The sequence below is a fragment of the Cajanus cajan genome, chromosome 11 (genome assembly GCF_000230855.2).
Source record: "Cajanus cajan strain Asha chromosome 11, NIPB_CcT2T_4, whole genome shotgun sequence".
NCBI classification, from domain to species: Eukaryota; Viridiplantae; Streptophyta; class Magnoliopsida; order Fabales; family Fabaceae; genus Cajanus; species Cajanus cajan.
Window position 1 is genome coordinate 28,950,002 of NC_138527.1, and position 27,236 is coordinate 28,977,237.

The following is a 27,236-nucleotide window of genomic DNA, read 5'->3' on the forward strand; positions in this document are numbered from 1 at the left end:
TTAATGGCGAACAACATAAAACAATGAAAACAACATATGATAATTATTCTTAGTATATATGGTAGTTTGTTACTCATTTGATTCATTTTTATTTGTTAGATTTTTAGTAAAATTTTATTTTTATTTATTTGTCATTTTTAAATTTCAAAATATCATTAGTTGTTATGTTATCAATTATTACATATCATCTAACTTTTAATTAATTCGCATGTGACAACTATTAAGCATTTATTATAAAATAAAAATGATAGAGGGGAGCCACTTAGGATAGAACTAGTGATGAAGGATTGAGATAATATATATAAAATGAAGGATTGAGATAATATATATAAAATTCTGTGTTCAAATTTTAGTGTCGTTATTATAATTTCAATGAATAAAAAAAGTAAAAGAGAATATAATAAAAAAATATTAAAATCATTCTATGAAAAAAAAATTATTACATTTTTTGTGTGTAAAACCTTAAACAACTACTATAAAGTAATGAACATAGTATTAAATAACAATTAATAACCTTTTTTTTTATCAAAAGCTATAGATTAATACTTATGAACTAATAATATAAAATATTGTTACACCTAATTAAAACTTTTCATTAATATAACTTTAGTTATTTATTGTAAAAATATACATAATTAATCATTTAATTAAATAATACAATAATAAATAACGAAAGATTACATAAGAAATGACTAACATATATTGGTTTAACTGGTAGTGCCGGTAGTTCTCAAACAATGATCCTAAGAATAATTTTAATGTAGTCAAAGTAAAAAATTAATTTTTTAGGAAGTTGATAAATACTCTTATTAATATCATGATAAAAAATAATCATCTAATTCCACATTATTTTAAAATATCTTATTATTATAAGAAAAATTTAACTTATCGAAATAAATTCAATATATATATATATATATATATATATATATGTATGTGTGATTTTTTAGTTGATAACTTAAATTTTAGTGAAACGTAATAGATTGATTGTAAATTATTTATATAAACAAATTTATTGGCTTCTAAATCTTTTTTATTACTCTTGTTTGTTAGTTTTATGTTCTTTGTCTTGGTTACTAGCGATAAGGTTACTCCATTTGATAATATCTCCTAATTAACGCTTCTATATGCATTTTCCATACATGCTCAAACCAACTAAGTGAGATTTTACCATATGTTTACAGTATATGCAGTCACAAATTTCCCATTAATACATTAATTTTTAATCCTATCTTGTCTAGTATATCACTTATCCAAAAGACTAGAAAAATTGACACATTGGAAAATTCGATACAAGAGAATGTATTTTCAAATTTTCATCACAGATACCCCATTTTTCTAAGATAGAGAAGAAGAAAAAAAAGTCTGAATGAGTTTGGTAGGGGTGGACAAGACAAGGTTTAAAAAGAGTGAAAATCACGATATCATTACTAAGCAAAAGAATACAAAGGATGGAAAGAAAATGCATTTGGCAACAGAGGAACGAAAATGGGATGAAAGTGCAATATCACGAGTCCAAACAAAACAATTATCAATTATTTCATTTTCAGCTTTCTCTAGCAAGCACTAACTGCTAAAAATCAAAACATTTGCACCCCATCCACTCTCGCTTGTTCCTATCCTACCTTTCACCTTTGCCTTTTGCATTTCTTACTAAACACACTCTTGATCCATTTTTAACCTTTACCCCCATAATCTCTTTATTGGAGAATTTTAGCTTTAAATTAGAAAAGATAAATGCTAACAATATATCTCTTTATTATCACATAAAGTTTGTTAGAAATTACATAATTATGTACATATGACATCTTATTCATGATTTTGTAATTTACAATTAGATTAAATTTAACCAATACAACAGAGCATGTTTAAAAGAATGTGTCGGTAATATGATTGCAAAATTACTATTTGGGTGGATAGTTACATTGTGAAAGTGATATTTGAGAGTGATTAGAATTAGATGTTGATGTTACAAATTCAAAACTGCCCTGCATGCATAAAACCTATCATATCATATCAATTAAGATGAGGCATTTTGCTGGAACCACATCTTTTGAGCAAAACAATTAAAATTTAATACGTGTGGCTTTATAGGTCCCTCATCTCCAAAGCAGTGATGATTAAATGGGTTATCTCCTTCAGATATTTGGACTGACAAATAGAGCCAAGTCCCACACTTGGTCATTCCCTTACTTTCCTCATCAATGGTTATCATCTGATACACTCTGTCAGTTCAAAAGAAAAGAAGCAAAATGGACCAACCTCAAGCCACAAAAGGAACTCAAACTACCTCATTGAGACTTTTGACCATGCTCCAGCACTCCTCATTTCCTATATACACACAAAAAAATATATAAATAAAATGGTTTATTAATTTTTATTCCTGAGACAAAAGCAAAACTATGCAGCAGTGTGAGAAAGAAAGAGGTGATGTCAAGTCATGTGAGAAGCAGAGAATTGCCTGCTGAGCCATGTCATATGAGCTGTTCTATTAAGTGCCTTCTTTATTGAAAGATGCTAAAGAGATAGACCCATTTGGAATATGACAGAATGTTTTTTCATCCTGAGTTCCTCTTTGCCACTTTGCAGGTTTTGCTCTGGTACCTATTACTATTAGGCCCCAACTCTCCTTATCCAAAGCTACCCTCCACCCTTTAAAGCTTATGTCAATATCAAATTGCATTCAAACACATGTAGAGCATGTTAGGAAACTCTTTAGCCAAGTGTGGACATGGATCAGTGGAAGCAACAATTAGTTGTTTATGCATCAATTTTGATGTGGTTTTTACTTAAACGTGAATTATGGATGTGAAATCAAACATACACGTAATAGTAATATAGGAATAGTAATATAGGAATAGTAATAGTACTAATCTTGTTATCACCCTTCACTATCAACTCATACCTTATACAACACCATTTCTTTACCTATTGAAAAAAACACTAGCAACCTCCCCCACAATATATTAATCAAATGCTAATAATTCATCTACCTAGGTCACTATTTCGTGGCCATTAAGAAACAGAACTATAGGTTTATACTAAATACTTGTGCTGGCGGGAATTTGATCAAGTGAAGAAATGTCGCTTTCTAGTACATGACCAAAACAAACTTTCTCCATTATTATTGGATTCCCTTAACTTATAGCCGTGTCTATAGGTTTGCAACTCCAATGAAATTAAATTAGGTAATCTAATTCTGAATCTTTATGTTTGAATTCAAACATGCACATCAATAGGTAGCTTACCTTAGCTTAAGATAGTGTCACCATCATCACAAATATGTTGGTTTGAATTGAATATGATAAAGTTGATGAAATGAGTTATTTTTTGGAAAATGAAACCCAACATTGGTTTTGATTAATATGTCTTGGCCATCATATATACCATACATACGTCATAATAAGTAGAAAGGTACAGTGAGAAGATAAGTGTATGATGATCACATCAGAATAGTGGTTTTCTGAACAGAAGGTTCTGCATCTTCAGTTACGTGAAATCAGTAACATAATTGAGTTGTTGAAAGGAAATACATGAGAGTGATAATAACATGGGATGGGAATATTATTATTATCTCAAAAGGGATACAGCAAAAGGAAGCAAACTATGGGAATATAAGGAGGGGCATAGGATTCCTAAACCTTTTTCTTTTGCAAGAGCGTGCTAAGTAGAAAAGATGGGGAGAGAAAGTGAGTGAAGTGAAAATCCAAAGCCCATTGAAAAGGTGGCTCTAATATCAAAAGGATGGTTCCCACAAGGATGTAGGAATCCCAAGTAGACGAACCCCAACATCTACATAAAGCTAAAAATAGATAAAATATAATAGCATGAGCTTTAAATTCTGTTCCACACGTGGGGCCTTTGTTCCCTGTTTCTTTTTCATATGGGATCAATCAAAGAATTTTTTTTTTCTTTTGCTCATTGCCTTAGAAATTTAAATAAAGAAAAAGGAGGATTAAGTAGGGACATTATTGTTTCATGTTGTGACAAGTTTGATTTTGGTTCATGCCACTTGTAATGCAAAAAGCCACTTAGATAATAGATTAGCCAACTTCACATTCATTCTGCCAACTTTTCCAGCAGAATATGTTTTTTTGCAGATTTAACTATACGTTCTACGTTTACAATTTTTAGGTGAAAAAATAGGACAATTTATGAAAAGGACCATTAATAATGTAAAATTAGAGGACCGTTCAATTATCGAGAGGGTTTGGCTCCGACTGTGTGAGTGTTGTAAACTCCTTAGTGATGTATTTGATTCTCACGGATAAAATAAAAATATAAGACCATTCAATTAGTTAATTGATCCCTTTGTATGTTAATGGTCCTTTGTTTTAACTCTCTGAAACAACTATCCTCATCAACAAAATAGGCCAAAGTGGTTCTGCTTTTCATTAGGTCAGTTAGACTTGGATTAGACAGCTTTGAACTATATATGCATTTGCCCTTGCATTAGCAAGAAAACGTGATATAAATTAGTTATTTCCATTCTTGTTCATATGGAAGATGACTGTTAACTGAAAAGTAACCATGTGACACAACAAGGTAGTTTATAGTAGTTGGAGAGAGAGAGAGAGAGGAAGAAGGGATAACAGGCAATTAAATCACTGAGGAGCATATGTAAAAAGTTTAGATGCTTGTACTTTATTTTATTTTTGGTTGTTGAACAATTGTCATAAAATGAAACTTTATGTGTAGGGTAAAACACACCCTCTTTTCCAGTCTTCTTTTTGGACCTTCTTGTCCTCTTTTTTGGTAAGTCCAAATTGGTTTTGCTAAAAGGGCATGATGAGGGAGCGTAAACAAATCTTAACAGCGTCTTTTAGAAAGAAAAGGTGAGGGATTAAGTTGTATTGAATAGCTTATCACTGGAATGTCAAAAAGAAAGCACAAACAACAAGACAAATTAATATGTACTTAGCCAAAAATTAAACACAGTCCACCATCCACATAGTATCCCTATTGAAAAGGCAGTTCACCAGACAAAGTTGTCCCCAGACACATTGCTTTTTCTTATGCAAGAATAAGAAAGGATCGCAAAACGTGCTTAAGAAACCAAGTTCCTAAGATTATATATATTATGTTCTACATGCATATTTGGACCCCGTATCCTGCAAATTAAAGCTGTTTTTGAAACTCTATTGTTTGTTTAGTTTTATTGGTATCACATATTCATTCACATTCCCTTTGCTAGCTTTAGTTTTGTTTTTCTCCCTTTTCCACATGCTTTTTGGTTTTGTTGTATTCTCATTTCTCAGAGAATTTAAGAAAGGGAATGATTGCTCCCCCCATTTGCGTGAAGAATGTAGAGATCATATTATCAAAATATATAACTTTTCCAATTATGAAACTGCTAAAGAACAATAGGGGACCTGCATTTGGACATAGTAAAACAAACGAGGCCAAGCAAAAGCAAACTTTATACTCCCATAAGCTATATTGCAACACAAGAAGTTCAAAGATGGTATTCACTTTAGATTTTCAGCCGTTTATAAGGGATGAAAGCAAGTGATAGTGAAAACAAAAGGTACAACTCAGATTAACCAAATCTATTCCAAAAAAAAGTGACCCCTCTATGTGGTCACTAGTGAGTGTAAAGTGACGAGATAGTGAATAAAACCAAAGGAAGAATAGAGTAAGTTGTGGTAAAAGTATGCTAGTGCCAAATGTCTAGGGGATTCTCCATTAGGCCACCTAATAGGCAAGTTATGATATGGTCATTGAATATTACCAGTTAATGATTCCCATTTATTTCTTTTTGTTAAGAATAGAGTTTGGGAGGAAAAGTCCCCACGGTTTTTCCTTTATGTCTTATTCATTAATTTTATTTTTCTTCCCTAATTTTGGGCAAAGGAAATAGTGGGGACACTTGGCGCTTAGCAATTGATTGGGTGGCCGCTTGGTTTGACATCATGAAGGGCTTATAAAAAGAATATGCACAAGAATAAGACCCTCCCTATCCAATCAAATATCAATCTCTTTGGGAACTTGGGCCTCTCCACCAAGCTCCTAATAGTCTTTGCCATCATAATATTCATTTAATTTTGGAGTCATTAGGGTTGTTAATGTGTCTCTTGTGATCATATTAGAAACTCACCAAGTTTTTTGGCTTCAATATTGGCCATTTCTACGTCACTAATTGGCTGGCTTTGATTTGAAATAACCATACTTTATGACAAGAATTAATTTCTCAAACATTCAATAAATGTTACACACAAGCATTTGCAACTAAAACATCATTAATGGGTCCTTAATAAACCTCCAATTAGCTAGAAAAAGCCGGTGGAATTATATCAACTTCCCCACTTGATTTTAAATTTCATTGTGGAGGGGTAGGAAATGTCCATATATATAAATGGACTAGTGAGAAAAACCCCTCTAAAAGTCCATCAAAGGTTATTATCAGTCCATTTTTTGAAGGGACCCTTTAATACTTAGGATATATGCAAATTTGCCAAACTTTACTGTACATGTCATGGCCATGACTATTATGATTGTCACAAAACAATTTGAGGTGGGAATTCAGACACTCAGAAAATGCCATTCCGCTCCAAAGTGCTCATTACAAGTCCACAACAATGTCTCATCTCATGACCAATCTCTTAACTGTAGATGGTACAAAAACGAGAATTGCTAGGACCCTATGTAAGTCTACTGTATAGCCATTAGGCCCCGTGATTGAATGTTTTGAAATTATTCTATTGTACACATGGGGCTGATGATTTATTGTATACATGCATCAAATATTTATATAATATCAATAAAATTCAAATGCAAAACAATGGGTCCAATTAATCTCCTCGCGTGCGATTTGTCAAAGATTATATCAATATCAACGCGTTTTAGTGTCGACTTTATCATCTCTTCACAATCCATTAACTCAAGATTAACAATTAACAAATACAATACATAAAATAGGAGGCTATAAGGTTGATAGGGTCAGGCCAAGAATGCCCATGTTCAATCAATGGTCGGAAAATGACAAATTCTTGGCTTGATGGGTGGAAAGAGAGAGGATTTTTCTCCTTTTTCAAAACTTGACAAGCTAGGTTCATACTTCATACACACGTATATATATCATGCTTGAGGATGTGTTCCATTTGAAAAATTTTAAAACCTATGCTTTTTTCTTTTTTTTTTCTTTCTTTAAGCATCGTATACCATAAGAAAGATATTTTTTTTTTTTCCATAGGGTTCCACACAGTGAGTGGACAAAATGTCACCGACTCACCACCCCTTTTGCACTTATTTTCTTTTTCACTTCCTTTATTTACTTGAACTTCAACTTCAGATTCCCTCTACTAAAAGCATCTGTTTTCTAAATGTTATTCACATTTCCTACTTACCTTTACTCTTTTTCATCCTCTCTTACCTCTGAATGTGTATCATTTCCCACACAGAAGATTGTTAATAAGGAGAATATACCCATTTTTTTTTAAGGAAAAAAAAAAAACTTTTATGTGTCCAATTTCTACGAATAGGTCACTTTTGGCGGGAGATTTGGGTGTCAAGACAGGGAACAATGAGGTGGCCGTTTTGTAATTTTATGCCATCCTTAGGACCCCACCACTTGATCAAGATTCAAAAAGCTAGATAAGATCATGGCTCTCACTTGTGCAGTTTATGCACTCTGTTTTTGAACTCGCCACGTGGCAGACCCACGTTATGTCCACGTAGGAAATGGTGATCTTCTGGTAGGTAAAACCGTTTGTTTATGAACCAACATGGGAAAGTTAATTAAGATCATAGGGCAGTACCATAAAACTATGGTAAACAATAAACACTATTTGTTAAATAGTTTTTGGCTGCACATTGAAGGGCTTTAGTGGGTTGGCTTTTTCTCTACAAATATATGCATGTTGCACATACCTTGTCCACACCTATCATCTACCAACAATGACTAAAGATAGAACTACATTACTACTTTACTCGTACAGTGTTTATTATTTTAAATAGAAATTTATGAAACAATCATCCATTGCCTTAGGCTATTTTGAGGCCCACTATCTTGCATAGTGTTTCAAATTTGCTTAATGAAAGTGTAAAATCTATCCTAAAATCCAGCGTTGTTAGGTTTAGGTCACTTCGCTGTGGGCTCATGCCATTACTTCTCTTTCCGTCATGCTGTTTTATTGTTTTCAATTTAAAAGCAACTAAGGTTTCTTTCATTTTTGGTATGTCATGGATAATTTGGTTGACCCTAAGCTTTAATTGCGTCATTTATTGCAATGCTATTTTTAATTGTTGGATGTAACATTCTTTATCCACATTATATTAGACCGAAAGTCGAACTTTTGTTTTGTTAGCCTTAAAAATAATTTGTGGTGTCTTTTAAAACCAAACGTTAATTTGGTTAAAAGTGAAAGATATAGGTTGTGAAGAAACTAACAGATGAGAGCGTGGCGTTAAGGTTTGGACTTTGGAGTGTAGAAAGGAATTAATGCAGAAAGACGTTGCCTTACACCAAAGTGACTAAGTGCATGTTTGTTTAAGACGTGCTTATCTACTATTTTCGCTTAAACTTTTTTAATTAATTTACATAGAAGCTACAGTTTATACCAAACAAGGTATAATATTTCAAATAAAATATTTTACTATAAATTATTAAATTTTATATTTATTTATAAATTATATTACATGAATAGGATCGGTTGATCATCTAATCAATAATAAACTATATTATATTAGGAGAAAACGATTTGTAATCTCATTAAAAAAAATCTTTAAAAAGATGAGCGATTAATCTTATTAACCTTTGATTTTGTAAGGAGTTGTGTCTTGTTGTAATTTAAACTAATCATTATCAAAAAAATATTATAATATACTAAGATATATAATAGATTAAAATATATTTAGTGACAAACTGTTAAATATCTTTAATCAGTCAATTAAACAACTTGATTTATTTTAATTGATTATATTACTTATTTAATTTTTTCTTTAATAAATTATAAAATTATGAAAAGATTAGTTTTCTATAGCAAATAGTAAATATAAATAATTATATTAATTTTGGCATGTTTTGTTGTAATATATATACACTAATTTTAACATATGTTATACGTTGCCAAAAAAAACATATTTTATACGATTCAATTAGTTAATTTTATTATTTTTAATTAATCAATTAAAGCATTTCAAATATGTTAAAGTTATCTATTAATAATTTATGTAATAAACTTTTTGACATGTTTTATTGTAAGAATTTATATTAATAAAATATTTATAATTATAAATTAGTAATCTATATTAATTTGTACATTTTTGTAATAAATAAATAAATTTTATAATTTATATTACTTAATTAAATCATTTTACTACTTAATTAGTTATGATAAATAATGAAAAAGTATATAAAAATACACTAATTTTAACATACTTTTTTTACTATGATATTAACAGGAATATCTACCAATTTCGTGAAAAATTAGTCTCCTTTGAGACTTTATATACTAATTAATTAGTTATTATTTATTTTAATCAATTAATTGAATTATTTGAGTTAATATCATGTTAATTGATTCGACTTTTTCATCACTTTACATAAATTATTAACAAATTAAAACTTATAGTAATAAACAATAAATAATTCTTACTATTCATTTATATATAAAAAAATTATTATAAATCCATCTATTAATAAGTTTTTTAGTAATATTTTGTTAGTGATTTTTTTACCTAAGTTGTTAGTAGATTAATTCATAGTAATTATTAAATATTTGTTAACAAAAAATGTAAAAAAAAAATATAAATAATTATTGTAAATTATATAATCTAAGAGCAACTCTAATGGGTATTGCTTGAGAGTTACTTAACAATAGAATATTATTTTGGTATGTCACGTGTGATTTTTGGTTGTTTAAAAAAACCATTAAATAACTAACATGCCATTACAATTTAGAAAATTAACATAAATCCTAAACATGATGAAATCAAATAAAATGTGAAATCCTAACTACAATCCTGAGGTCATATCTTATTAATTAGAGCTCAACATCAAGCATAATAAAGTCCAAGTCTCATTTTCAACCTTATCATCACGATGATAATCTTCATCAAAGAAAAGTGAGAAACATCTCATTCTAACAACTGGCATGAGGTGTAGTTGAATAGTTAAACACAAATAAGATAGCAAGTGTATAAGCACAATATAATCAGCCAGAATACAAAAATATATCAACACACAATTAACCATGATTCACACTAATGTAATGTATACAAACTTCACTAAATTATATGCATGTGACGTTAAGTAAAACATTTCAGAGTTTTGGCAGAAAAACACACATGTAATAGCTTAAGAAAATATATTGCGTCAAGTCATCACAACACTTCATACTAGGAGGAGATGCACCGAAGAGCATTGTATCTAGTTTATAATTTAACTTTACTTACATTATTGATATTAATGTAAAAAAGACATTTGTGCCTCCATGTAATTTTAAAAAATAAAAATAAATCATAAATAATATATTTTTGATTGAGTGTAATTTGTAAGGATGGCTTTTTTTGAAAAAAATGTGAAAAAAGAAAGAATAGTTTTAGATGTAATTATAGGGACAAAATAGTCTAAAGGTGTCTGTCAAATAAGAGAATCTTCTTTGTTAATTGTATAGACTAATTTTTATTATATTTTCTCATATTTACTTGAAAAAAAAAACTTACATTCTTTCAACATCATCATTATTTAAATTTTAATTCTTTTAAAGAAATATGTAAATAGTTATAAACATTTTTTATTAAAAAAATTATCAATAAAAATACTATACAAAAGTATTTCCATACAATTAGTTATATTTGTGTAATTTTAATTTTTTGATGATATATATTTTGGTGACACGTGTACGTAAATGTAAATGATTTGTTTAACAATCATATTTATATATTTAAAATATTCATCTATTATAGATTATAACTATATAAAACAAATATTTATTATTTACATCGCACATGCTTAAAGTACTAATTATAATTAAACTTATAAACAAGTTGAATAAATAAAGGTTATCTATAGTTGAAAAAAAAAATTAAGCTTACAAGTCTAACTGAAAAGATTGAAATTTATTTTAAAAAAGATAAAGATTGAATTTGCCATATTTGTCTAGTTTATAATTTACTTACATTATTGATATTAATTTTTATTATACTTTCTCGTATTTACTTGCAAAATAATAAAAAAAAAATACTTACATTCTTTTAACATCATCCTTCTTAAAATTTTAATTCTTAAAAAAAATCTGTAAATAGTTAATAAACATTTTTTTATTAAAAAAATTATCAATAAAAATACTATACAAAAGCATTCCCATACAAATAGTGATATTTGTGTAATTTTAATTTTTTGATAATATATATCTAAATGTACAAAATGTAATTAACCTCAATTCTTTTTTGGGTTTGATAAGGAGATTTAAGTTCTTCTTATCGGGGGTATATAGGTACAAGTAGGAAATATCAAATTTGTAAAATTTAAGTTTGACTTATTTAATTGAGTTAATCTCAAATTTGAATTTATTTATTTAAGATTAAATTATACTTTTGATCTTCTTATATATTAAATCCGTAATGTTATGTCTTTTATTTTTAATTTTGCAGTTTTATTTTTCCAAATTTATAAATTCTGTAATTTTAATCTCTCTTTAAATGTTTATCTATTAATTATAAAATTATATTAGTCATTACTTGATATAAAATAAATTATATGAGAATTAATATTTAGATTAATGTTTATTTTCAATTCTCATTTTTTATCTCATAAAAATAATAAAATTATACAAAAATGATAAAAATTAGAATTAAAAGTATAAATTAATATAATAATATTAAATATTAATTATTATATTATCTATTTAATGTTAAATCATGATCAAGATCAATAGTATAATTTTAACGAAATTAACACTTAATGAGAAGACCAAAATTATAAATTTTATAAAATTAAAAAATAAAAAATAAAAAACTAAAATTATAAATTTAATATTATAGGTGACGGCCAATAATATAATTTAATATTTATTTAATTAAGTGGATTGAGCTAATATAATTCATGAATAGCTAGAATCATTTACATAATTATAATATTAACATTGTGCTTTTTAATTTGTAAGCAATAAATAAACTAGAGGAATAAAATAGAAATGCAATGATAGCATGTGAAACATTGAGAAGCACACAACGAAAAGAAGGAAAAAAATATACAATAATCAACACATTCGAATTCGAAACTATATATACCTAAGTTCTAACTTGCAAGATGGAGCAATTATTAAACAAATTGAGACAATGCAGGGCAACTAAATTCAGCTAATTTTATTAGTCCGACATTTTCATTAGATTTTCAAATTCTCCATCGACAAGATAATTGTTAATCATTCAAGTCACATTTAAAATATAAAAAAAAATGAAACACTAATATATTTCTGAATACAACTTTACAAGTATGTGTATCTATACATGTATTTTTCATATTAAGAAACAGCATTTAAATTTTCACGCACTAAGGCGAGAAAGGTAGATGTGAGCGTCTGAAGAATAAAAGAAGCTGAAGGGAACAAATTTTTGAATCCTTTGTGAGAAAATTCAAAAACACAAAATCCTTACACATTTACACCAAATTGAGTCCATCCAAAATTTCCTAAACCATGAAAAGGGGGAAACAAATTGAATGGTACATTAGGCATGACCAAAGATGCAAAGATAAATGAACCACACCAATTACTCACGAACCATTTACTCTCAATGCAAAAAGTTGGGTCACGTACCTTCTCATGTCTTGTTAAAGATCTCAAAATTCAAATATTATTAGGCTCATCTACATTTATATTATCATCAAATTACTATTAGTGATTGCAGTATATGATGGTGGATGAGAAGGGTTGTCTTAAACTGTAGCAGTATGATGATCATGATCGTATCTTTTGAACTTTCTTTAGAGCTGCATAGTGGACATTAGTCTACGCCGCCATGATGTACTGCACGTAGCTCATCAAATTCAGAGTTATTTTCAAACTCTCCTTCGTACCCGCGCACTAACCTAAACACATACTACTTATTTTTATTTATCATTAATATTTTTGTACATTATCACTTGTTTTTTTTAAGTGTGTGACCGTTTTAAAAAAGTTAGAGAGAGAAAAGCTTAACCCAACGTAAGAAAATAACAAACGAGACACATCACTTGCTACCTAGTACACTGCTCTAACTAAAAGTTTATTACATTCAACCTCCACCCACCGTCCTTCTTTTCTCTTCTCAGCTCGAACTCAGACATCAGAATCTAAGACACAATAATATTCTCACTCTAGTATTTGATTTCAACAATGAATGAACACACCACTTTTTCTCGTTAGGGTATTCCCAAAGTTGCTCAATTTTGTTAGATCTACTAAACACACTTTCTGGGCTATGCTATCAGTAGTTGCTACTAAGATACAGCATCAAAATACACATTCTCTCTCTCTCTCTCTCTCTGGGGTTTCGAAAAATACGATTTTTATCCCACCCCACGTACCCTTTACAGACACTGATATGTATTCTTCATTGCCCTAAATAAGATCAAAGGGTCTGAAAAGTTAGGATCCGAGGCCATTGCTTCAGTTCTCTTTCTCTTGAATAGCTTTTGGCTTTTGAGAAGGGAATTTATGCTTATTACGGTTGCCGTTTTGAAACACAACAGGGTGTGTGTGAGAGAGGTGAGCGTCTAAAAGGGTTTCTTTCTTTTCCCTTTTTGATTTATTTTATTTTTTCCTTTTTCAATAAAAGCTTTGATATTATAAAGGGGGAGCGTTGGCTTTAGCATGCAACTTGGGTTCGGTAAAAGAGAAGGAGCGTCCAAGACACCAATAGAATAAGCACTCACTCGAAGACAAGAAGATCATGCAAGATATGAAGAAGGAGCAGAAGCAGAAGCAGAATCAGCTGGTCAATGAAGAATCTAAGAAGAAGGAGCGTCACATTGTGACGTGGACTCAAGAGGTCCTTCTTCTCTCACTATAAAATTATTATTTTGGTTTATGTATTCTTTTTACTTGAATTTCTCCTTCCTTGGAATGGTGTCTGATGAGTCTTATGTGAGTTGCAGGAGGATGATATACTAAGAGAGCAGATTGGCATCCATGGAACTGAAAAGTACTTATACTCATATTCATTGCCCTTTGCTTATTCTTCTTCCTTTGAGTTACTCATTAGTTACTAGTACTTTTTTATTATTTATTTTTCATGTCTAAGGGATTATAATTACCATGACTTCATGCAGTTGGGCAATTATTGCTTCTAAATTCACGGACAAAACAACAAGACAGTGCAGAAGAAGGTGAGGTTTTTTAAAATTAATGTTTGTTTCCAATTTTGATTTTGATGATGATTCATTCAAGATATTTTCTTTGGTCCTCTGCTTTAATCCTTTAGCTCATCAAGTCTTTCATGGATCATGCTTTACTCTTATCCTTAATCTGATGCTTAAGTAACTGTTGCTTTACCAGATGGTACACTTATTTAAATTCCGATTTCAAGAAAGGAGGATGGTCTCCAGAGGAGGACATGCTTTTATGTGAGGTAAATTGATGCTCCCAGTGTTTCATAGCTACACTTTCATACCACAGCAGTTGCATTCAAGTTTAACAAGTTTGTTTTATAATAATGATATAAAAGAACTTGGAAAATTTGGACTCCATCTTCTTCTTTTTTTTATACTTTTTCTGGGTATTTGTTCTGTATGGTAGACCTGTAGACCTTAATCCATTGATTTACTTAAGGATTGCAAGTGCTATTACTATGGCAGCAATTCGAAAATTCATTTATTTTGCTTCAAAAGTTCTGCTGAAGAAACCAATTGTGTTGCACTTAAAATTGTATTATTTATGACCACATGTTCTGTGAGCTAATTTCGTCCTACTTACTCTGTAGGCACAAAAATTATTTGGCAACCGGTGGACAGAAATAGCAAAGGTGGTTTCAGGCAGGTAATCAGAATTTCATTATTTTCTTCAAAAAATACAACATAGAATTCTTTTACAGCAGTCATTCTTATTGCAATTCCTTATTGCTTGTGCCCAGAACGGATAACGCTGTGAAAAATCGTTTCTCCACATTGTGCAAAAAGAGAGCAAAATATGAAGCCTTAGCAAAAGAAAACAACACTTCATACATCAATTCAAATAACAAAAGGATTTTTCTCCAGCACGGGTGTGATACAGATATAGCATCAGAATCTGCAGTAGCTATTAAGAAAATGAGGTATGGTGAATTAAGGGATCAAAATATACAAATTCTATTAAGAAGAATGTTAACATGTCATCCTATTGCAATATAGGAGATCCCATATCCCTGATGCTGCAGAAAAGATCAACTTTGGAGACAGATCACATAAACAAAATGGGATTCCAATAAATCAGCAACCAAGAGCACCATTTTCAGTTTTAGCTCAAAACTCTCACAATGTCAACTTGCCAGACCAGCATCATGCCTGCAATTTGAAGTTTAGTGATTATGGTAATGTCTTTAAATTGAAATTCTTTTGTTATGGAACTTAATACTTGCAGTTTGTGAAACTCAAAATAAGAGAGCAGGACTATATTAAGAGTGTTTGGTTTGCGGAAGTGTTTTCTGTTTTTATTATTAATTACAATTACAATGATGTCACATTATTTTCACCTTGTTTCCTATGTTGCCCATATCCTATTCAAATATTTGAAAACAGAAAACAAGTGAAAACCCTGTGACATTTTTGTAATCATTAATGAAAATTGACAATGAGAACATAAAACATTTTCATGAAACAAACACATCGTTTGATTTGTTTACTATGTTAATTTAAATTTTCAGTTAATATCTTTTTCACGAGTAATTATAAAAATATCACATTTTTTTGTTTTTTTGTTTCCTGTTTTCAAGATTTTGTGAAGGAAATGGTGAAACTGAAATCAACATAAGGAAAAGAGGAAACTAAATGAAAATGAGGTGACAGCTTTAAATTATAAGTGAAAACATTTCACCTGAAAATGAAAATAGAAAATAAGCCAAAACACCTCTAATATATTCAGCCTGAAATAACATTGGTCACCTATCATTCTAATGCAACTCTTGGTTTATCATGGTTTTGCAGTCCAAAACAACAAGATTCAAGGAACATTCCTTAAAAAGGATGACCCAAAGATAAATGCATTGATGCAACAAGCAGAGTTACTAAGTTCACTAGCTCTAAAAGTTGATGCAGAGAACGTGGACCAAAGTCTTGAAAATGCATGGAAGGTGAGGCTTGATAGTTTCAGAACTTGCTTTCGTTTTGATTTTTGAACAACTTACAGGCTTCTTTATAAATGAGCTCCAGTTGATGTCATCAAGCAAAGACCAATTTATAGATTAAATGTCATGAAGTTCAACATCAACAGAATTAAATCATTTTTTAACATGTCAAGGCTATCTACACAAAAGTCATTTGTCAGCTGGATAGTATACATTTATTATTGGAGAGATTACCTTGATTCTGCTAATGCTTGTATGCATTTGTATACTAGCTGATTTTTCAGAGCCTAGTTCTTCAGCACCTGGTTGTTGCTAATCACAAAGAATTAGGCATTATATGATAGTATAATTGCTAGACTAATGCAACATTTCTGCCTGTGAGTTTAAAACATTTATAAATTTCAAAGCTTTTAGGTTGAGTACCAGGAATGAGTCATGATTTGTTTATCTCTATTCTCTGACATGTCCCTTTACATAAGAGTCACTTTAAGTGTGGACAATGCACAAGCCCACTTCACTTTGTACTAAATTTAATTTAATTTTGTGAATGATGAGGTGGCATGTATTGTACTCTTGACCACTTATTCACAAAATTAAAAATTAGAAGCTCTATTGTGATTATCTAAATATAAATCATAAATGTTACTAATGGCTTTAAAGATCCTTGATACAATTTCATAGATTAGTTTGCTAGCATATAACCAAATATAAAACGCTCAACTTCATTATGATAAGCCGGTCACCAGCTGATATCAACAAGGTTTCTTGAGCATATAAATAAGAGAAAGACCATTGTTCGAAAAATATGTTCTAACTAATGCTTGTGTGTATTTATGTCAGGTTCTTCAAGAGTTTCTGAACCGAACCAAAGAATCGGACGTTCAAAGATATAAGATTCCAGATTTACAGCTTGTAGATCTTAAAGATTTGTTGGAGGACTTAAAGAGCAGTAGTGAGGAAATCCAGCCATGCTGGAGGTACTTTATGTTCTTTGAGAATATGACTTCATGTGAGCTGTGGAATATCTAACAGTTTCTTCATCTAATATAGGAAAATGGAACTATATGAAGACTCTCCAGGCAGTTCTGAATACAGTACAGGATCAACTCTTCTGCCTCATTCAACTGGTGACAATTTGGAACACTCACTGCATCAAGATATTGGAACTGAACTGAATATACAAATTGGAGATCAAAAAGGAGTTGGGGGATGTGACCAAGGGGTTCTTTCTAGTGCAACTCTGGATCAAGGTAAGATAATCAAGTCCCATGATAACAAAAAATAAGAGGGAAGATAATTTTTGGTAGAAATATTTCCAGTTTAGGAACACCTAGCTCTGCTGATTAATGTGTAGCCCCTTATTTATAATTTCCTCAAAATTTGAATTGTTTTATATGCTAACATCTTAATGAATCAGAATCACTAATTAGATATATATCTTTCTATAACAGATTTATTCCCATCTTGTGAGGAACAGATAAACAATGATGGCATTGTTTCTGCCTTGTCAGGTTCGGAGGAGTTCAGTTCACCTCTTCAAGTTACCCCTCTGTTTAGATCCTTAGCTGCTGGAATTCCTAGCCCACAATTTTCAGAAAGTGTAAGTTAGCCAAGCACTTTAACTTCAAATAATTAAGGTCAACCACAATATTATAGGAGTAATAGGGACAAACAATCTGATTTACATTTATACTTTGTAATGATGACGAATAAGGGAGATACTGAACCCGTGTAACATACAAGTTGTACCCTCAATAGTTGTAATAGTTCTTGACTTCTAATAAGAACAACCTCTATCATCCATATGACTTTTGGAATACCATTTATTTCTACTTCAGTAGTAGTGGTAGGGAGGGGATCTTTCAGCATAATTAATGGTCGAGATAGTAATATGAGGATAAAACATAAATCCTTAATGCTCAAATTATGTACTGTTACTGAGCTTAAGATTTTATCTCAAAAACTGTTGGTAGTTTGCATCATTAGGGTATTGGAATTGGATTACTGGAATCAAATTGATGCAGATAAAAAATGGGTAAATAAGTTTATTCTGAGTTATTTGAATCATAAAATTCAGGTGGACCAGGCCAAACAGGAAGTGGTGTGAAGGGGAAAGGTAGTTACATTATTGGAGATAGGTTTTAAGATAGGAATTTGTTTAGCAATGATAACTGATAAGCATATACAAGATATCATGTAACTGAAACTGATGGGTAAAGCTTTGGTGTTGCAAAGATAAATTAGGCTTCTTTTCTGGCCATGATTAGTTTTAGTATCTTTTGTATTCCTAATAATTTAAGTATCTAGGAGGTTTTGAAAAAGGCTAATTTGCAGGTTACCCGTGACACTCATGCCACACATTATGTTGGTTTTTTAAAGTTTCTCTTTTAGACTTTGTGGCTTAAAAATCTCATTTGAGGAAGGTCCAGTATATTTCATAACACATGCTTCAAAACAATATCTTTTACTTTGAGATGCTAGTGTCACATTTTCTTCTTTCACTGGCACATACTTTGACATAATATATAATGCAACTTATATTTATACGGCTAGGTCTTTAGTCCTGCTTCTAGTCCAAACTCAATAACCTACAACAAAAAGGTAGAAATTTTATTTGTTTCCACGGAAAATATATCAGAGTCAAAATGTCATATATGTTCATCACTTTAACCCACAAAAAAGGTTGTCATCTCGTCATCCTTTAAATACACTATATATATTTATTTGTTTTCCTTGCTAAGAAATTATACCGATATAATATGGACAAACACAGATACGCTGCCATATATAGTGAAGCATATAATTGTAGACTATCTTGTGCCGATAACTATTGAAGCAAGAAACCTCTTACCCAACAAAGAAATAAATTTATGACAGGATTTAGAGTGTAATCTGATAGTTGTTATTTCCATCTCCTTTTATCATCTGATATATCTGTAGAACACAAAACCAGACATTAACCATTCTTGCTGCATCAACCATACATTAGTTATGTTGTTGCTGAACTATGTGGAGTTGTGGACTTCATGATGGATAAAATTATTTGTGAAAAATATTTATTTTAAAATTAAAAAAAAAAAAAAAAAAAAACCTTGGTTTGTTTCAAAGTTTGACACAAGGATAACCATATTTTCTTCTTTCTTTAACATTCTCTTTTGATTTATTTTTCAGGAAAGGAACTTCCTTATGAAAACACTTGGAATGGAGTCTCCGTCGCTCAATCCAAGTGCCAACCCCTCACAACCGCCACTCTGCAAAAGAGCCCTCCTAATCTGAATCTCTAATTCATCTGAAATACAAAATATTTACAAGTCCTTTCTCCTTTCTCATGGCAATCTGGCCTGTTAGTTCTTCTCTGCCTGGTTTGAGAAAGATTGCAATTTTGTTCAGCCTAAAATTTTGAAAGCCATACCCTCCTCCAGAATGTTATGGTACATTCTGAGGATCATCAACACATCTAACAGTGTCCTTTTCTCCCCCTCCTCCTCAAAGGGTTACCTTGATACTTGCACCAAAAAAATAGCGTGCTTACTGCTTAGTGTGTCATTCTTTGGTTTGTTTTGATATCATTCTGGGTTTGTTTTTCTCCAATCCAGCTTTTGATCTTGGTTTGCCTTTTTGTACAGAGTTTGCTGTGTGATACTAGTAATCCTGAGTGTATGTATACAGCGGCAATTCGCCATCCTACTACATATAATGAACAGAGACATAGATAGAAGAGACAAAGAAGAAGAAAAAAAGAGTAGAAAGATTAACCAGTGGCAAATTGGATTAATCTTTGTTGTTTTGGGTGTGCATATAGAATAAACATTTTTTTTATTCCTTTTTGGTTCTGATGTACTGAAACAATTATAATTGGAGTGGAAATGCATTTTGGCTTGGGTGTGCAGATACTGTTTCTATTATGTCTAACCTGTATTTAACACAACCATGTGTAGACAAATCTTCAAACAAAGGAATTCTGAGCAGAAACAGGCATGAACACACTCAGTCTTAAAGAACATTATGAAAGTAAAGTTTCACACTGACTTCTCCAACCCCATTTTCAATAAGAGAAATGATAAGGAAAGCAATGCCGAGTAACATCACTTAGGACTGTTGGTAGCAAATGGCAACCAATTCATTGCAAGTTTGACCCTGATTCACTACTGCAAAGCATGCAGCTTTCAACAACATGAGCTCCAGTTCTTTTACAAAGGGAAAAACTCAATAAAAATGAATAATGCAGAAGAAAAAGTTGTGTACTTACAGACATTACAGAACACCTGGGACCGGATCCTGGACTGACAGAGGCATGCAAACAATTCTCTCGCACTTTCCTTTCAGCTAACATGGTTGTTTTTGCCATGGACTGCTTTGCAGAAGAACAATTCTGGGGGGAACTAATTCTTATTTAGGATGATTAGTTCGTGAGTGGTGGTGGAAGACAGGAGAAAGATAATAATAATAATAATAATGACAATGGCTGAAGAGATTGGTAAAAAGAGGGAGGGAACTCGTTACAAAATAAAGTACTTTTGTTAGCTGTTAACTTTCTTGAGGGAAGGTACTCTTTGACTCATTTGACCTCCCAATTTCAACTTAACAAGTTGATCTTACCTAAACATATAAGCCGGTCAAAGCCTCAACTGATTCTTTTTTATAAAAAGTGCAAATGTGCAATTGATTTTATAATAAATAACGCTATATATGTATACATTTATTTTGTGGAATACACAGTGAAATAGTTATTATGGCTAAAATAGTGCCGTTGATATATTTTGATTTTAAAATTAGTACATGAAGCACTATTCTAAATAATGGACATGTACCCCACCTGTTCTAAAGTGAGTTTGCCCCTGAAGATTCAACGACTCAGATAGAACCTCCAAGTTTCTTTTACTTTTTCTTTTTCTTTGCCTGTTCTTGATACTATATTAAAATTTCTTAAACGGAATTTGAGCTTGAGACATTGAAGTTCAAACAATTAAAATCACAAATACTAACAATATCTGCATGTTCAGCAAAAATATTTTAAAGTAGTTCTTACGGAATAGTAAAAATATAACTTTTTTAGCTGAATTCTCCCGTGCATATTTCACACTCAAAAATTTGTCAGCCAGAAGTGCATCTTATTTTAAGCTTTATTGAAAGAAAAATAAGTTAAACATAAATTTGAACTGAATTTTTGAAAGCAAAATAACTAGTGCAAGCAAGCAATTTAGTAAAGCACTTTTATTGTTCACTCACCCCCACTACTTTGGCTACTTTTTGCCCTCATACAATATTGAGATAATCTTCTAAACAGTCGAGAGAAGATGAGATACTCTGAAAATCACGTTTACAAAGAGTATACCTTTGCCTTAGTATTATGTTAAAAAACTAAATCTAAATCTTCAATACAATTCAGGCAACTGAATATAGGCACCATGAAAGAGAAAATGCGGTTTAGTCTTTGAAATTTTTACTTCTCAAAAAGTATCTATTCAATTAAAATTACAAATATTCTTTAGCATAAACCTAAATATGGTTCATTGAACCATAAGATCTTAGTAATATAAGAGGGTTGAACAGCAAATTAGCTACTACTATATTAGTGTTTGACATCAAAATTGCCGAAGGCTTCACATGGCTTTTCTTTTCTTCTGCAATCTTTGCAACTTCTGCCACTTGAGGTAAATTTGATAAGACAATCCTGAGAACACCATAAAAACACACCCCCATTGTTTTGTTGAGAGGGGATTCCCGCTCAATAGAGAAGATATCACAATGCTTACAAATTTGCGAGTGGTAGTGATGGTAGTGTTGGCCAAAGAGCCAAACTGGCTTATAGTCAAGAAGATGAAATTTTGGCCCACGGCACCACAGCAGCAATAGAGGAAAATATCCCATGCTGCCTCTGGATGCTGTTGGCAAAAGCGAACTGCCTCAAATCCACTTGCATGGGGCCATCCAAACATGTAAATCATATTGTATATGGTTCCCCATAAATTCATTCCCAGCATAATATCCCAAGCACTTGTTTTTGGATACCTGGTAAGGCAAACCAATAGTTTAAAATTATAACATAAATATCAATGAAAATGTATTTAAGATGCTCTCGACTAAAATTCCCAGCATAGTCATTTGCCACTTTGAAAGTCCAACAGTGTTGAAATTTGAGAAGTCAACATTAAAGAGAAGCTCAAATATTTGACATGTGATTGCATGTTATCAACATGCAAGGAGTTTTCCCTACACGCAACATTACAAGGGAAAGGGAAACATGAAATATCATATTTAGTTTTGTTTACTTAACTATTAAATTAGCCACCAGAGACAATAATAACCGCATTTCATACTTCATAGTTTGATTAAAGACAAGGAAAAACAGTTCTAAGGATCAAACGGTATTCTGGTGTGCCTATTGTATGGGATATCTGGCATTTGGCGTTTTTTGTTGGCCTCTTGTAATGACTCTATATGTCTAGCCTTGGGTACCGCTTGTGCGCAGGTTTAGATCTATCTACTGTTAATAAAAAAATTTACTTAAAAAAACAGAAACAATTCGAAGAACTGTCCATTTAGAAATTGTTCTCATTACATGCTCTGTATTAAGCTTGTTTCATATATGTCGTGCTACAAACCTTGGAGAAGTGATTTGGCTCAAAACAAGAAAAAAGGAGGGTACAGAGGGAGTAGAAGGGGGGAGAATTACGTATAGGAAATGAAGGAAGTGCATGTGTAAATTTGGTATTTTACATGACATCATACAGACAGGAAACGTTGTACGCAAAAACGAGAGAGAACCTTCTAATGTTACCTCGCTTTTAAAGAATCCTGAGTTGCATTGGTAAATCCATCAAAAGCAAGGTTCAGGAAACACAACCCATATCCAAGGGGAGCATTTGGATGTGCCAGCTTGCTGATAGTCTTTGAGCTAGTCTGTAATCAGTATAAACAAATAAAGCTAAGCTGCATTCATAGACTGAAAATTCCTAGATAAGAAGGGTGAGCTCTGCTATTGTGAGAAATTCGTACCTTTAAAAGTGCAAATGTCGATACCCCTCCAGCAACAAGGAAAGTACAAAGGTATTCTGGAAGAGTATATCTTATACCATATACCAGAGTACCCATCAACATAACTGCATTAGGGTAAAGTAAATCAGTCGTTAGACATTTTAAGAACTTAAGAGTACCTTACCTAATCTGAGGATAAATTTAATTTTTTTAAATTCAGCAAAAAATCATTATAAGATTTTTCTATCATCATTTTCTTTCAAATGTTATATCAGAACCCCAGAAGGTCCTAAATTTAACATGCTCAAAAGATTGTAAACAAAAATAAATGAAATTATTTCAGCCTATCCACATGCAAAAAGGAAAGGAAGGGTGCATAACAAGTAAAAACTTAAGATACAAATCAAGATGCATTGTTCGGTCAAAAGCAGTATAACATTCAAGCACGAGTACAAGATCTACAAAAGTCTCAAAGAAAACACAACCACAACCTTAAAGATTCATTTTCGTTGGCTTATTAAACTTAATAAAGTGAAATTCAAACACAAGTTATCCTCAATCCCCATTAACCCAAAGGTGACAAAAAAAAAAAAAACAAATATTGAAGTGTTTGAGCACAGAATATAACTTTATAATTTAATCATAACTCTACTGATTAAACAAAATAAAAGCTCAGCATTTTTCCATTGCTTCTAATTAAAACTGCAAGCATTTCTTGCACCACAAGCTCAATGTACTGACCTGGAATCATCTTGGAGGACTTTGCCAGCACCTGCAATTAGCAAAAATGACACCATCCATTAAAAAGATTATAGCCTCATGAGGAAGACACTGAACAAGCCCATAAAGAAAGCTTTGCAGTAGAAATAACAAACTTATTTCAACTTGGATGCATGATATATGGTTAGCACGCAGCTATTTACCATCCTTTTTATCCCTTTTTATTTTAATCCTGTAAAATAGTTTTGACATTTCATTGGTTTGCACAAAAAGAGGGATTTCTTTCCAAACCACGCAACACCATTTCAGGTAAATCATAAATCCCATTCAGATTAATTAAATTCAATACAATTTAAAAAAAAAGAAGTAAATTACACTGATATTCCACCAGTTATTGTCAAATTACACTAAGTACCTGTTTGGTTCTGCGTTTTACAGGCTAGAACGTGTGTAAGAAATATGAAAACTTGAAGCTTCTTTATATAGCTTCTTCATTGATGTGGAAGGAGCCACACGGATTCAGATGAATGAGATTCCAAACATTCACTAACCACCTTAATTGTTTGAATTTGAAATGCATTACTCTGACACCCTTTATACATTAGACTTACATTCCCACTTATCCAAGAAACAAATTACACTGTATCTTGAGGGAGTTGTCATAAATGATAAAAATATATGAAACACCAATTCCAACAAGGATATCGGAACACAGATAATGTCCAAAATATACAACATGAGAACACAGCATATATATAGATATAAGCTTTATAATTTTTATGTGATAATGACCCTTAGAAGATGTTAAAAGTCTTGCAATATTGATAAATAAGTTGACTTTTTATTATTATTTTTTATAATAGAAGTGTTAAATAACTGTTTGGCTAAAAGGTGTTGGTTCACTCTCTTGGATAGACATGCTGACGCGGTGTTATATAAATGAGTCCGTACTTCATACTTTAAAATGAAGGGGGTCGTGTGCAATCTCAATAAATCTCAGGGTGGCAGTATAATCTGCTGAAAGAAGAAAAAAAGGAAGCAGAAAAAGAAAGTGTTGAAGAAATGATACCTGAGCAGGGTAACTAATATACTTCAAAGCTTCAATTCCCATAGCAGGACCGATGGTGTTGGTAATTCCAGCACTCCAATAAGTCCACCACGGAGCACCACCACTATTGCCACCGGACCACATCTTTATCACTGTAGTGTACACATAAACAACCAAAACAAACATAAATAAAATTAAACTACACAAGGTATACTGTATGATTACAAAATTAATTTCGGTTAAAATTGACTTTGCAGTTTAGTAACTTATGTTCAAACGCTGTTTATTCAAAAGAATCAATAACAAACATGTGAACGTTAACTTAAAATCAAGTTAGCTAATATTTGAACATGATGCAAAGTATGAGATAGAGTAATTGGCGATAGAATCTCACTTATGAAGGACCAGATTAAACACACGACATTCTGCGCCAAGTTGAGAAACGCAAGGTGCTCGAACCTTTCCTGTCGCGGACCGAATCGCTTCGTCGACCTGAAACAAAATCCAGAAAAGGAAACAAAGAGAGAGCAATTAGCAGCGGCATTTCGAAATTCACGAGAATATTTGGATTCGGATTCGGATTCTTACACATTTTCCTGAAGAACGCCTTGGTAGATGTATGCCGACCAGATTCCGGCGACGCAGAAGGCAAGCACCAGGACGCGGCGGAGCCCGCCACCGTGAGCCTCCATAGCAACACCGAGATCCGCCGGTTCGGTTTTTTTGTTTAATTGAACCGGAAAGAGAGGATCCTACGAAACGGAGAGGGGAGAAGCGACGTGGATCAAATAATGGAAATGGTGAAGAGAAGTGTGAAGTGAGCGCCAAGTTATGCAACGTGGATTTGCCACGTGGAGAGGTTTTATTGGTCCTGATACGCCATCGCGTTCCTCATTGGATGCGCCAACGCGTGCCTCATTTCCACTTTTGCACCGGTCATACTTGTCATAATGTCCAATCACATTATTTCGTTTTCTACCAGATTTGTTGGGGATAAATTAGTTTTTTTTTTTTTTTACCTTTTTAAGAAATTTTTGCTAAATAATATTTTATTTTTCGCATTGCATATGATACATACATATATATATTATAAACATGGATAAAAAAATAAATAAAAATGAAACTAGCTTCAATAATATATATGTTGCCAAAACTATTTTATATAAGAGGGCATTTTTGTCAAAACAATTACTAATAAACAAATGGACGGTGCGAATTGAAAATACAGGAGTGTAAATAGTATCTATCCCATGGTTTGGACTGAACGGCCCAAAGCATGATGCATCTTTAGTAGTATCATGATATATACACCGCCTTTTTTATTTTTTTTTAATAAGTACACTCCTTTTTAAAAAAAAAAAATAATTAAATTCTTAAAATATTTTTAATTTTTTTTTTTAATTTTTTAAATTTTACACTCCTACCATTTAATTTAACACTTTTTATATATATCTTTTCCCTTTATTTTCACATGCACTCCCATAATTTTCTTCTACCTTCACTTATTTTGGTAAGTAATTTTAATTTTTTAATTTTATATTATTATTTTCCCTTCCTCTTTTAGTTTTCTCACTGATTTCACTATTCGCATAGTACTTCAGAATAGTGAAAATGTCTTTTTCATAACACTAAACTTAATGTCAATGTTTTTAGAGGAGTGAAAGGAAAGGAAGTGGAATAAAAAATGTATGTCTAGTTTGATAAAAAATGTCGAGGAAGCTGCACGTACCTACAAAATTGTCGCCTACCAGTTATATGATTTAGGTACATGTGAAAAAGTGAAAGAAGTGAAAAAATAAGAGAGTAATATAAAAATCGAGAGAACTAAAACTACCCACTTAAATAGATAAGGAATTGGAGGAAGACAAGATGGTACATATGAAAACTAAAAAAAGAAAAAAGGAAGGAAGTGTGTGAAAAGAAAAAATAGTAAATTAAAAGTTAGAGATGTAAAATTAAAAAATTTAAAAAAAAAACTGAATATTTTAGATTTAAAAAAAAAGTGTATATATCATTAGTCTCTTTAGTATTTGATAACTAAGTTTAACGAGCCCAAAAAGCCCAAAACAATGTTTATAAACCAATATCATTTGGAACAATAATTCGCAAAAAATAACTTAAAAAGTGGGTCTTCCTTGGTTCCTTAATATATATCATTTTGTTTTTGGTAAGTTGTTTCTCTTTGAGGTGACTCCAACGTAGCGAGGAGATTAATCATTGCTGTCGGTAGTGGATACTCCAGGGACGA

At 31.5% G+C, this 27,236-nt stretch overlaps 2 protein-coding genes and 1 long non-coding RNA gene across 4 annotated transcripts; 1 reads left to right on the forward strand and 2 right to left on the reverse strand.

The window, feature by feature from the left end:
* Positions 1–13,124: 13,124 nt before the first annotated feature.
* LOC109801612 (transcription factor MYB88) lies at positions 13,125–20,131 on the forward strand. Of its 2 annotated transcripts, none has more exons than XM_020362724.3 (13): positions 13,125–13,691; positions 13,778–13,974; positions 14,081–14,127; positions 14,255–14,311; positions 14,481–14,553; positions 14,905–14,960; positions 15,055–15,234; positions 15,311–15,489; positions 16,103–16,248; positions 17,083–17,219; positions 17,293–17,492; positions 17,694–17,842; positions 19,414–20,131. In XM_020362724.3, exons 2-13 carry the CDS (start codon positions 13,876–13,878, stop codon positions 19,516–19,518), a joined length of 1,428 nt encoding a protein of 475 aa, XP_020218313.1. In that variant the 5' UTR covers positions 13,125–13,691; positions 13,778–13,875; the 3' UTR covers positions 19,519–20,131. The 2 variants fall into 2 exon arrangements, with proteins under 2 accessions (XP_020218313.1, XP_020218314.1); XM_020362725.3 differs by having other exon boundaries at positions 17,754–17,842.
* On the reverse strand, positions 15,222–17,087 carry LOC109801615 (uncharacterized). Its single transcript, XR_002240031.3, has 2 exons — positions 16,477–17,087; positions 15,222–15,463 (listed from the first exon to the last, which is right to left on the reverse strand). It is a non-coding gene; the product is annotated as an uncharacterized LOC109801615 (long non-coding RNA).
* Positions 20,132–21,651: 1,520 nt separating the features above from the next.
* On the reverse strand, positions 21,652–25,795 carry LOC109801614 (UDP-galactose/UDP-glucose transporter 3). Its single transcript, XM_020362726.3, has 7 exons — positions 25,577–25,795; positions 25,383–25,480; positions 25,010–25,140; positions 23,962–23,992; positions 23,242–23,345; positions 23,024–23,145; positions 21,652–22,254 (listed from the first exon to the last, which is right to left on the reverse strand). Exons 1-7 carry the CDS (start codon positions 25,678–25,680, stop codon positions 21,846–21,848), a joined length of 999 nt encoding a protein of 332 aa, XP_020218315.1. The 5' UTR covers positions 25,681–25,795; the 3' UTR covers positions 21,652–21,845.
* Positions 25,796–27,236: the final 1,441 nt, after the last annotated feature.

What these genes read in the sequence shown, in the direction of transcription:
- LOC109801614 (XM_020362726.3), bottom strand. Translation starts at nt 25,680, where the DNA reads ATGGAGGCTCACGGTGGCGGGCTCCGCCGCGTCCTGGTGCTTGCCTTC. An exon ending in ATATTAGTTACCCTGCTCAG is followed by an intron (nt 23,993 to 25,009) that starts GTATCATTTCTT and finishes TGCTAATTGCAG; the next exon opens with GTGCTGGCAAAGTCCTCCAA. An exon ending in CGACATTTGCACTTTTAAAG is followed by an intron (nt 23,146 to 23,241) that starts GTACGAATTTCT and finishes TACTGATTACAG; the next exon opens with ACTAGCTCAAAGACTATCAG.
- LOC109801612 (XM_020362724.3), top strand. Translation starts at nt 13,876, where the DNA reads ATGCAAGATATGAAGAAGGAGCAGAAGCAGAAGCAGAATCAGCTGGTC. An exon ending in GAAATCCAGCCATGCTGGAG is followed by an intron (nt 17,220 to 17,292) that starts GTACTTTATGTT and finishes CATCTAATATAG; the next exon opens with GAAAATGGAACTATATGAAG. An exon ending in TAGTGCAACTCTGGATCAAG is followed by an intron (nt 17,493 to 17,693) that starts GTAAGATAATCA and finishes TTTCTATAACAG; the next exon opens with ATTTATTCCCATCTTGTGAG.